General features: G+C 40.1%; 1 protein-coding gene across 1 annotated transcript in view; it reads right to left on the bottom strand.

The window, feature by feature from the left end:
• The window catches only part of TBC1D8B (TBC1 domain family member 8B), an 85055-nt gene that overhangs the window by 30186 nt on the left and 41898 nt on the right, over positions 1–12971 (bottom strand). The window contains exons 8-10 of the mRNA XM_062182967.1: positions 8630–8779; positions 6462–6612; positions 5748–5962 (exon numbers count right to left, since the gene is read on the bottom strand). Coding sequence (XP_062038951.1) covers positions 5748–5962; positions 6462–6612; positions 8630–8779 — 516 coding nt within the window. The remainder of the gene's footprint in view (positions 1–5747; positions 5963–6461; positions 6613–8629; positions 8780–12971) is intronic.

Below are 12971 nucleotides of genomic sequence, written 5' to 3'. Positions count from 1 at the left end.
AAAATCCTAAGGAATCCATTAAACAATCTACTAGAACTAGTAAATAAGTTCAGCAAGGATACAGGATATGAGATCGATATTCACAAAAATCAATTTTACATCTATCTACTGGCAGCAAATAATAAAAAAAATGAAATGTAGAAAATAATTCAACTTACTATAATATCAGATTAAAATACTTTTAAAAAGTAAAATAAACTAAGTGCAAGACTTGCACACTGAAAACTATAAAACATCGTTAAGAAAAATTGAAGTACTAAATAGGGGCCAGTGCTGTGGCATAGCAGGTTAAGCTGCTGCCTGCAGTGCCAGCATTCCATATGGGTACTGGTTCGAGTTCCAGCTGCTCCACTTCTAATTCAGCTCCCTGCTAATGTGCCTGGAAAGCAGCAGAAGATGGCCCAAATACTTTTACCCCTGCACCCATATGGGAGACCCTGACAAAGCTCCTAGCTCCTAGCTTTGCTGTGGCCTAGCCCTGGCCATTTCAGCCATATGGGGAGTGAACCAGCAGATGGAAGGTTTTCTTTCTCTCTCTCTCTCTCTGCCTTTCAAATAAATAAATCTTAAAGAGAACTAAATAAAAGGCAAGGAAAGACATACTGTATTCATGGATTAGAAGACTTAGTATTGTTGGTTTGTAATATTCAAGTTCATATACAGATATAACAAAATGACTATCAAAACCTCAGCTGTTTTTTTAAAGAAATGGACAAACTGATCCAAAAATTCATATGGAAATGCAAGAGATTCAATAGTAAAAACAATCTTGGAGAAAAAGAACAGAGCTAACTTATATGTCCTTATTTCAAAACTTACTACACAAATGCAGTTATCAAAGCAGTGTGGTACTGACATCAGAACAGAAATATAAATAAATGGAATAAAATTCAGAGTCCAGAAATAAGCTCTAACATTTATTGCCAGTTGATTTTCAACAAGGGTGCAAAGGGAGGTTGCAATCAAAAAGAGAGATAATAGAAAGTATTGTCAACAATGTAGGGAAATTGGAACCCTCATTCGCTTTACATAAAGTGTAAAATGGCACAATCTCTTTGGAAAGTAGTTTGGCAGTGTGTCAACATGTGAAATATAGAGTTAGCTTATAATCCAGCAATTTGACTTCGAGGTATATACCAACAGCATTAAAAACAATGTCCACACTAAAACTTGTACACAAATATTCATAGAAGCATTATTCATAGCAGCTAACACATGGAAACAACTCAAATGTCCATCAACTTTTGAACAGATAAACAAAACGTAGTATATACATACAATAGAATATTAGTCATAATGAGGAATGAAGTTCTGACACATGCTAAAATATAGATGAACCTCAAAAACAATAAGCGACAGGAAAGAAGGCAGGAATAGAAGATCATACATCATATCATTCCACTTATATAAAATTTCCTTAATGGGCATAACACAGAAAGCAGATTACTGATTGCCTGGGTTGACAGTAGGGAGAACAGGGAATCAACTACTAATGGGCATGGGGCTTCTTTTTGGGTTGATGAAAATTTTCTACAACTAGTGCTGATGGTTGCAAGAGTTTTTGAATATATTAAAAATCACGGGGCTAGTGTTGTGGCATAGTGGGTAAAGTAGCTGCCTGAAACGCCATCATTCCACTTGAACACCATTTCGTGTCCAGGCTGCTTCACTTACAATACAACTCCCTGTTAAAGGCCTGGAAAAAGCAGTGGAAGATGTCCTAAGTGTCTGGACCACTGCTACCCACGTGGGAGGCATGGAAGAAGTTCTTGGCTCCTGGCTTCAGCCTGGCTCAGTTCTGACCCACTGTGGCAACCTGGGGAATGAACCAGCGGATGGCAGATCTCTCTCTCTGTCTCTGTCTCTCTCTCTTTCTCTCGCTAACTCTGACTTTCAAATCAACAAATAAATCTTCAAAAAATAAAAATCATTAAAAGGTGAAGTTCATGAGGATGGTGTTATGGCACAGTAGATTAAGCCATCGATGCTGGCATCCCATTATTGTAGCATACATCCAAGACCTAATTGCTCTGCTTCTGATCCAGTTTCCTGACAATGTCACTGGGAAAGCAGCAGAAGATGGCCCAAGGACTTTGGCCCTTGCCACCCATGTGGGAGACACTGATGCAGTTCTGGGCTCCTAGCTTTGGCCTGGCCCAGCCCTAGGTGTTTGTAGTCACTTGGAGAGTGAACCAGCGGATGGAAGATCTCTTTTTCTCTGTCTCTCCCTCTCTCTGTGTCATTCTTTCAATAAATAAATCTTTAAAAAAGGTGAAATTTGTGGCATGTGAATTATATTTCAATAGAGAAAGGTGACAGCTAGAATTAAAAAAAAAGGTGATGTTAGCTAGATAAGCAAGCCAATCAGTCATGATGTTTGTATGTATAGGTCACATGGGTTTTCATCAAAAGCAAAAAACTGCCTATCATATTAAATCCAAACTTTTTTCCCATGCTTTAAAGATTTTCTATGATCTTGTCACACACAAACTTATTTACTTCTTGATTCCAACACAAACCTAGCCAGTCTGATCCCCACTGAAGTCTTATTCTTGCCTGAATTTTATCACTCATATGATTACCTTAGCCCAGAATACCTTTCCTCCTTCCCTCTATATTTTTTTAAAGCAGTATTTTTTTAAAGATCTATTTATTTGTTTGAAAGAGTTACATAGAAAGAGGAGAGGCAGAGAGACCTGGGTCTCCCATGCAGGTGCAGGGGCCCAAGGACTTGGGCCATCCTCTACTGCTTTCCCAGGCCATAGCAGAGAGCTGGATTGGAAGTGGAGCAGCCGGGTCTCGAATTGGTGCCCATATGGGATGTTGGCACTTCAGGCCAGGGCGTTAACCCACTGCACCACAGCGCTGGCCCCCCTATATATTTTTTTTAAAGATTCACTTATTCATTTGAAAGTCAGAGTTAGACAGAGAGGAGAGGCAGAGAGAGAGACAGAGAGAAACGTCTTCCATCTGCTGCTTCACTTCCCAAATGGCCACAACAGCCGGAGCTGAGCCAATCTGAAGCCAGGAGCCAGGAACTTTTTCCAGGTCTCCTACATGGGTGCAGGGGTTCAAGGACTTGGGCCATCTTCTACTGCCTTCCCAGGCCATAGCAGAGAGCCGGATCAGATGAGGAGCAACCAGGACTCGAACCAGCGCCCATATGGGATACCGGCACTGCAGGCGGCGGTTTTACCTGTTACACCACAGTGCCAGCCCCTGCCCTCTATACTTTTAACATTGCTCTTATCTTATAGACATGAAAATCAAATGCTGCCTACTTTGAAACTATCTCTAACTACTGCATATAGATAAGATCATAGGCTCTGTAAGTTCTTTGAAAAAAAGAAACAAATGTTATGCTTCCTTTCAGAGATCCTAAAATATTCTAAAAATACTTGTCATGTAGTTGATCAGTTTGCTTAAGTTGTTTTTCAAATAATTCTATGTTGGTAAGTTCCAATGGATAGATATTTATATGTAATCATTACAGGCACTCAACCCATTATAAAAATATGTATGTTTTAGAGCACTACTATCTATTTACTATCATTTACTTTCCCATTCTTCCATAGTAACTCAGCATATTTTTGCTCAGCTATATTACAATTCATATTTCCTTGGAACAGGAGTAGTCACATAACTAAGAATTTCCAATAGAGTGTGGATGATGTATGCCCCTTCCAGGCCTAGCCCATAGAATCTCCCACAATTGTTTCTCCATCTTTTATTCCCCTTCCAGTGCGTGGTAATGTTAATGAAACAGTACCCTGGAAGCCTTGTTTTGAAGATGATAGAGTGATGTCAACCTAGCACTTAAGTTCCTAAATATTCTCATGGAGAAGAGCTGTCTATTAACCTAAATACTCTCCTCTATTTCTTTTTTTTAAATTTTTTCATTCACATAAGATGAACAAATTTCACATACACAGATTTAGCAGCATAGTGATCCCTGATCTGTGGTAACTAAAGAGTACAGGCCAGCGCCATGGCTCAACAGGCTAATCCTCCACCTTGTGGCGCCGGCACACCGGGTTCTAGTCCCGGTTGGGGTGCCGGATTCTATCCCGGTTGCCCCTCTTCCAGGCCAACTCTCTGCTATGGCCCGGAAAGGCAGTGGAGGATGGCCTAAGTGCTTGGGCCCTGCACCCACATGGGAGACCAGGATAAGCACTTGGCTCCTGGCTTCGGATCAGTGAGATGCGCCGGCCGCAGCTGCCATTGGAGGGTGAACCAACGGCAAAAAGGAAGACCTTTCTCTCTGTCTCTCTCTCTATCCACTCTGCCTGTCAAAAAAATAAAAATTAAAAAAAAATTTAAAAAAACTAAAGAGTACAAAAAAAGGTAATGTATATGAGTGAGATTGACACTTTCAGATTTGATTATTATTTATAGCCCTTGTCTATACAGTTGAGGAACAGTGGTTTTCTTCTTACTACTTGATAAATTCTTACTTAGTGAAGGGTTAATCTTATGGTATAAAATAAAATGAAAGCATGTCATTATAAAAAGTAAAAGAAAACAATAAAAAAGGAAGGAGGAGGGAGGGTAGGAGCATGGTTGGGAGAGATGGTAGGGTGGGAAATAGCACTACGTTTATTTCTTTGAGAAACAAACTTTTATTGTGTTTCAGTTATTTTCTTTGTGTTAGCAATTTAATTTATCCTAGTTAATACAGGGACTATCCTCCTAAAGAATTTTTTCCCAACGATTCCTACATTGCCTATAAAATAAAATCCAAACTCCTGACTTATCCCTATCTGTGTTATGAATTTTTTCTCCTGTTTCCTTGCTACATTTACCTCAAACTTCTATTAAACCATCAGAAGACAGTCCTATAAATATTCTACATTTGCCTTGATCCATGTTGGGTTACACCGATCCCCTCACAAAGAATGTTCTTTCATCTCCTTATATCCAAAGTTTACCACTTTTCAAGGTTTGCAAATGCTACTTCTTCCATGAAGCCCTCTCTGCTTCTTACGGATTCAAATAATTTCTCCATGTTATAAATTTTGACAAAGCTCTATATTTCTCTAACAGTTTGTCTTGGTTGTTTTTTAGTTTCCCAATAAATATGCTTTAACACCTGCCATTGCAGTTATATATACTTTTAACAGCAGAATCCTTATTGAACACATTTTTAATGGCTTTAAGAAGCCAGCATAGTATCTTTTACGGAGCATGAATTCAACAAACATTTGTTGAATGAAAACTAAAAATTACTTCACAAAATATTAATTCTCCAAAGTATTTCTGGGGCCAGCATTGTGGTGTAGTAGGTTAATCCTGCGCTTGCGGTGCCAGTATCCCATATGGGCGCTGGTTCTAATCCCAGCTGCTCCTCTTCTGATCCAGCTCTCTTCTATGGCCTGGGAAGGCAGTGAAAGATGACGCAAGTGCTTGGGCCCCTGCACCCACATGGGAGACCAGGAAGAAGCTCCTGGCTCCGGGCTTCGGATCAGCCTAGCTCTGGCCATTGTGGCCATCTGGGGAGTGAGCCAGGGGATGGAAGACCTTTCTCTCTGTTTCTCTCTCACTGTCTGTAATTCTACCCCTCAAATAAATAAAATCTTTTAAAAAACCAAAGTATTCTCACGACCATTGTACTAACATTAATAATATCTACTGTCGATCTCAGGCAAATCTCTGTCATTACAATCATCATTTCCAAATTAGAAGAGTTGGATTTGACATGATTTTATCATTGGAATGTGCACAAAGTTGGGCTCCTAGTGAAGTCATACCTGGCAGTATCCAATTTTGGGATTCCTATATGCGTAAGCAGTGAGTACCCGCCTTAGAGCAGATATGCCAGTGTCACTCTGAAATGCTGGATGCTCAGGCAGGGAGCGACGCAAATCACGTTCAATTTCTTCAGTAGCCAAGTTGCAGGTCCCTAAGGACTGCTCAACCACTTCAGCATAATAACCAGGATTAGTAGCCATGTCATTAACAGCACCTGTGAAGATGACTATATTACCATACAAAAGAAGAGGAATATAATAAAGCTATTATTTGCATATATACACAAAGAATTGGATTTTGGTACCTTGAAATTCAGATTTATGCTCAAGTGATAATCTGAGCACACACACAAAAAAGAGGAACAGAAAAGGTTTCATACTAGAACCTATAATGTCAAGCTACTAATCTTATCCAACAGAATTTCATGAGACTTATGTTCCCTTAACTTTTTTTTGACTCTAAGGATAGAGATTTTCCCCTCAAATTAGTTACATCTTGCCTAATAAAGTAATCTGTTAGATACTAGATATGTGTGTGGACATAGAGGTAAGCAAACCTAGTAACTCACCTTTCTCTCTGACTGGTCTGAACTCACAATGAATAAAACTTCGTCCTAGTCATTTTCGTAATTCTTTGACTTTAGCATAGTGCATAGCTCCTAGAAAGGCCATAGTTAATGTCTGTTAAATGAATAAAGTGAATAGACGTAATACCTGAAAAAACCATCCACAGCTCTCCTCTTAAGGTCTCTGGAATTCCTCTTATAACTAGATCTCGAGTCTTTTTGGTCCGAAACATGCTAACGCCACGCCCACATTCTGCAAACAGGATGTTCCAAGACTGTTCCTTCATCTTTTCTTTCAACTGTCACAGAAAAATGAAAGCAAATAAACATGAAATTAACGTTTTAAAAATAACTTGTTCACTTTTTATAAAAAAGGATTTATTTATTTGAAAGGCAGAGTTACAGGGAGAGGGAGGGAGGGAGAGAGGGAGAGAGAGAGAGGGAGATTCCATTCACTGGTTCAATCAAATGGCCGCAATGGCCAGGGCTGGGCCAGGTTAAAGCCAACAGCCAGGAGCTTCTTCTGGGTCTCTCATGTGGGCAGCAGGAACCCAAGCACTTGGGCCTTCTGCTGCTGCTGTCTCAGTCACATTAGCAGCTAATTGGATGGGAAGTGGAGCATCCAGGACTCAAGCTGGCGCCCATATGGGAACCTACTGTTACAAGCAGCAACTTAACCTGTTGTGCACAACACCTGCCTCATGCTCACTGTATTTACTATGAAAAATATATGTAATTCAAGAACATGGGAAGTAAAAATCAGTATTCGCCTAAGAGTCAAACATTAGATTCTGGTACTGACAAAAATATTTAAAACCCTTGGGGCCAGTGAGGTAGTGTGGCAGGTAAAGCTGCTGCCTACAATGCCAGCCTCCCATATGGGTGCTGATTCGTGTTCTGGCTTCTCCACTTTTGATCCAGCTCCCTGCTAATGGCCTGGAAAAGCAGTAGAAGATGGCTGAGTGTTTGGGCCCCTGCCAACCAGGTAGGAGACCTGGATGAAGCTCTTGGCTACTGGCTTCAGCCTGGCTCAGCCCTGGCCATTGCTGCCATCTGAGTAATGAACCAGCAGACAAAAGATTCTCATTCTCTCTCTCTGTCTCTCTGTCTCTCTGTCTCTGTGTGTGTGTGTGTGTGTGTTTGTGTGTTTCCCTCTCTTTCTGTAACTCTTTCAAATAAATCAGTCTTTAAAAAATATTTAAAACCCATGTAAGCACAACAGCTTTAACTTACTCATTCTGAGTTAAACTCATATGGGGTGAGCATTTGTTGTAGTGCTTAAGATGACACATGTGTCACCTGTCTCCCCTATCAGAGAGCCAAGGTTAATATCCTAGCTCTGGGGCTAGTGGGTTAAGCTGCTTCCTGCAATGCTGGCATACCATATGGGCACCGATTCAAGTCCCAGCTGCTCCACTGCCTGTCTAGCTTTCCACTATCATGCCTTGGAAAGCAGTGGATGATGATTCAAGTGCTTGGACTCCTGCACCCCGTGTGGGAGACCCAAATGAAGCTCCTGGCTCCTGGCTTCAGCCTGGCTCAGTCCCAGGTGTTGTGGCAATTTGGGAAATGAACTAGTGGATGGAGAAGCTCTCTTTCTGTCTCTGTAACTCTCTTTTAAAATAAATAAATAAATCTTTAAAAAAATCCCCAGCTCCAGCTTCTTGCTAACATGCATCATGGGAGGAAGCAGGTGGTGGCTCAAGCATGTTGGTCCCTGTAACCATGTGAGTGACCCAGATTGATTTCCTGGCTTTTGGCTTTGGCCTGGTCTAGCCCTGGCTGATGCAGGCATTTAAAAAAAGAACCGGAGCCAGTATTGTGGCATAGCAGGCAAAGCTACCACCTGCAATGCACTGGATGCAAGATATCTCTCTTTTTCTCTCTCTCTGTAAATTCTGCCTTTTAAATAAATAAATAAATCTTTAAAAAGAGACAACAACCAGGGGGTGGAAATTCTGTCTCTCATAAATAAAAATAAAATAAATAAGATGCTTTAAAAACTCATCTAAAAATGATGGTGCTACACTTAGGATGTAAAGCTTTGAACTATCATTTTCCCCCAAATCACCCCATATCAGGATTAGTTAGAAATCTATATAAATACAGGCCAATATCTAACATTCATCTTTTAACTTCATTCTTGATAACAGTCCTTGTGTGTGGTGGAACTGAATAAGCCACACAGTAGTACTGGCTATAAAACATTTTCAAGTCCCAAAAGAAGAGTTTTCAGTTGTGGTACCTTTGAGTGTGCTCTATGACTAGTTTTCATCAACTGTTCCAGACCATAGATTTAAGTATTTTGTTTCCTACCATTTTAGAATCAAGAGTTTCCAAATTCTGTGGGTGAAATACAGTCATTAAGGCTTCAGTGTTCACAGTTTTACTACATTCTTTTTGACTTGTCAAAGATTGCACCTCAAAATGATCAGGTGGGACTGTAGAATCAGCACTAACAGCAACCTGAAAAAGAAAGTCAGAATATAATTAAGTGCATGCTTAAAAATTTCGGCAAAAAAATTGCTAATGCTTTATCTGTCAGTTGTAAGCCACAATCTATGTCATATTAAATATTAAGGCAATGTCACAGAGACATTGTTTTCCTATCAAAATCAGAGACGTCAAAAAACATGCTCAGAAATCTAACAGCCATCAAAGCCAACAGGACAGTCAGTGGGTCTTTTGGAGCTTAATTAGAAACCAAACCCCCGGAGCACAGTCAATATTTTGACCGAACTAGCAGCTCTCAGGAAAACTCTTCATTCCCAGGGTGTTGTTATTAGTTTTGATTCACAGCTCATTCAGTGAAAATAAAGTCCTGTTCGGAGGGCATTATAGAAAAACAATAGCAATCTCCTCATAACAACAGCTGTGTAGGGCCTTCATTTCAGTTGGGGAAACAAGACCCTGGCTACAAATTTAAAAGGGAGACCTGAAAAATCAAATGACCATATGGAAATGTGAAGGATTCCAACATATTCTGGAGGATCTAGAAGTATGCACATAGGCACAGGGCAGTGAGCAGATGCACATAAGAAATTAGGTAGGAGAAGTCCCCAGTCACTCAATTCTGATTGTCTTTGATATCAAGAAATAAAATCTAATTCTGATTTATAAACTGCCTGAAGTTTAAGATATACCTTCACACTAGAATACCTTTGGGAAAAAAGGTGGAAGACTTAAAAAAGTTTAAGTCATTCATAAGGAAATCTGATCCATCATCAAATTACTAATAAATTATAGGGATTCAGGTGGTGATCCAAGGAAACAAGGATTAAAAGTATTTTAGGGGCCGGTGCTGTGCCGCTGCCTGCAGTGCCAGCATCCCATATGGGTGCCGGTTCGAGTCCCAGCTGCTCTACTTCAGATCTAGCTCTCTGCTATGGACTAGTAGTAGAAGATGACCCCAGTCCTTGGGCCTCTGCACCTGCATGGGAGACCTGGAAAAAGCTCCTGGCTTAGGATCGGCTCAGCTCTGGCCGTTGCAGCTATCTGGGGAGTGAACCAGTAGATGGAAGACTTCTTATTCTCTCTGCCTCTGCCTCTCTGTAACGCTGCATTTTGAATAAATAAATAAATCTTTAAAAAAGTTTTTTTAAAAAAAAAAAAAGATGTTTTTAAAGAAGCCTACATAAAACATTCCTGAGTGGGCCCAATAGTTGGATTTTGTGAACAAAAACCATAAAACAACCATTATAAATTCATTGAAGGAGACTATGTTTAAAAACTAAAAGGTCTGGTAAAAAGTGGCAAAATATCTAAACAGACATCTCATGAAAGAAGATATAAATGGCAAATAATCATATGAAAGATATTCAACATCATCACATGTCATTAGTCAACTACAAGTTAAAACAACATTGCATACCTAGGAAAATTGCAAAAATCCGAAACATCAACAATACCAAGTGCTCTTGAGTATGTGGAGCAAAAAGAACTCTCACTTAATTGCTGGTGGGAATGCAAAATGGTACAGCTAGTTTGGAAGATGGTCTGGCAATTTCTTACAAAGCTAAACATAGCCTTACCATATGATCCAGCAACTGTGCTCCTAGGTATGTACTCAACTGAGTTGAAAACTTATGTCTACATAAAAGCCTGCATGAGAATGTTTATAGCCGTTTTATTCATTAATTCCTAAAAATCAGAAGCAACCACATTATTCTTCACTAATTGAAGTTGAATGGATAGACACTGTGGCACATCCAGGGAATGGGCTATTTTTCATCATAAAAATAAATAAGTTTTGAAACCACAAAAATACATGGAGGAACCTTAACTACAGATTGCTAAATGAAAGAAGCTAGTCTGAAAAGTCTATATAAGGTATGATTCCGACTATATAACATCTTAGAAAAGGCAAGGAAGAGTCAACATTAAAGAGAGTAAAAGATCAGTGGTTGCGGGAATGGGGGGAGGGGAAAGAACAGGAATAGGAATAGCACAGGGGATTTTTAAAGCTGGGAAATTATTCTGTATGATTCTATAATGGTAGATATATGACAGTATGAATTTGGCAAAATTCATAGAACTGTACAGCACAAAGAATTAACCCTATTGTAAAAACAGACTTTAGTAATAATGTATTGATATTGGCTCATCAATTGTAACAAAAGTACCACACCAATGCAAGATGCTAACAGTAAGGGAAGCTTGAGGCAGGGTAGAGAGGTGCATGGGAGTTTATGCAAATTCTCCATATTTTTTGGTCAATTTTTCTAAAACTTCCCTAAGAAATGAAGTCTATTAATTTTAAAAATAAAATAAATTAGAACTGTGTCTCATTAAATAGAGAATATCAGTAAAGATACAGAAATTATATAAAAATCAAATAGAAATTCTGGAGTTCACAAATATGATGAAAAGAAAAAGTCACTTGAAGGTCACAATAGCACATTTGAGCTAGCAAAATAAACGAACAGCATTCTTGAAGAGTAAATCAGTAGATATTAATCGTTCTCAGGAAACAAAAGTAAAAAGAATTAGAAAAAAATGAATAGAGCCCTGGAGAATTGTAAAAAACCATCAAGCATGCCGGCGCCGCGGCTCAATAGGCTAATCCTCCGCTTTGCGGCGCCGGCACACGGGGTTCTAGTCCCGGTCGGGGCACCGATCCTGTCCCGGTTGCCCCTCTTCCAGGCCAGCTCTCTGCTGTGGCCAGGGAGTGCAGTGGAGGATGGCCCAAGTGCTTGGGCCCTGCACCCCATGGAAGACCAGGATAAGCACCTGGCTCCTGCCATCGGAACAGCGCGGTGTGCTGGCCGCAGCGCGCCTACTGCGGCGGCCATTGGAGGGTGAACCAACGGCAAAAAGGAAGACCTTTCTCTCTGTCTCTCTCTACTGTCCACTCTGCCTGTCAAAAAACAAAAATAAAAATTAAAAAAAAACCATCAAGCGTACCGATACATGCATAATGGAAGTACTGGAAGAAGAGAAAAAAGGGAGGAGAAATAATATTTGAAATAATGATGGCCTAATCTTCCCAGATTTCATTTAAAAATTAATCTACTCAACTAAGAAACTCAACAAGTTACAAGTAGAATAAATTATAAGAGATCAACACCTCAAGATATAATAATTAAGCTGACAAAAGTCAAAGAAAATTTTTAAGTAAATAACAGAAAACAAGTTATCATGCATAAAGGATTCTCAATAAGTGGACTTCTCACCAGAAATCTTGCAGGCCAGAGATTATGAGATGATACATTCAAAATGTTGAAATAAAATGGCAATTAACCAATGATTCTATATCCAGCAAAATTATTCTTCAATATAAAATATTAACAGGGAAAATACAGTGAAGGGGAAATACAGTGAAGGGGAAATGGAAACATTTTGTATTACTACCTCACAATTTTTCTATAGTAAATTTAAATCTATTCTAAAATAAAATGGTAAAAAAAAAGAAAAAAAATCAAGGCTAAAAAAGCACTTGAAGGGCTGGCATTGTGGTGTAACAGGTTAAGCTGCTGCCTGCAGCGCTGGCATCTCACATGGGCATTGGTTTGAGTCTCAGGTGCTCCACTTCTGATCCAGTTCCCGGCTAATGGCCTGGGAAAGCAGTGAAGGATGACACAAGACCTTGGGTTCCTGCACCCATGTGGGAGACCTGGAAGAAGTTCCTGGCTCCTGGCTTTGGTCTGGCCCAGCCCCAGTCATTGCAGTCATTTGGGGAGTGAATCAGCAGATGGAAGAACTCTCTCTCTGTCTCTCCCTCTTTCTCTTTTTAACTCTGCTTTTCAAAGAAATAACATAAATCTTAAAAGAAAAGCACTTGAAATAGTCCAACAGTATTAGTTATTAAAAAAATACAAATTAGGGCTAGCACAGTGGGTTAAGCCGCGGCCTGCAGTGCCAGCATCCCATATGGGCGCTGGTTCTAGTCCTGGTTGCTCCATTTCTGATCCAGCTCCTTGTTAATGTGCCTGGGAAAGCAGTGTAAGATGGCCCAAGTACTTGGGCCCCTGCATTCGCGTGGGAGACCCAGATGAAGCTCTTGACTCCTGGCTTCAGCCTGGCCCAGCCCTAGCCATTGCAGCCATTTGGGGAGTCAATCAGCACATGCGCTCACTCGCTCGCTCTCTCTGCTGCTGCTTCTTCTTTTCTTCTCTCTCTCTAAAATCAGAGATGTGGGTGTCCCAAGTGGCGTCATAAA

Source organism: Lepus europaeus, chromosome X (genome assembly GCF_033115175.1).
Source record: "Lepus europaeus isolate LE1 chromosome X, mLepTim1.pri, whole genome shotgun sequence".
NCBI classification, from domain to species: domain Eukaryota; kingdom Metazoa; phylum Chordata; class Mammalia; order Lagomorpha; family Leporidae; genus Lepus; species Lepus europaeus.
The sequence above is the reverse complement of the archived record's forward strand: the minus strand, read 5'-3'. Positions and strand labels throughout refer to the sequence as shown.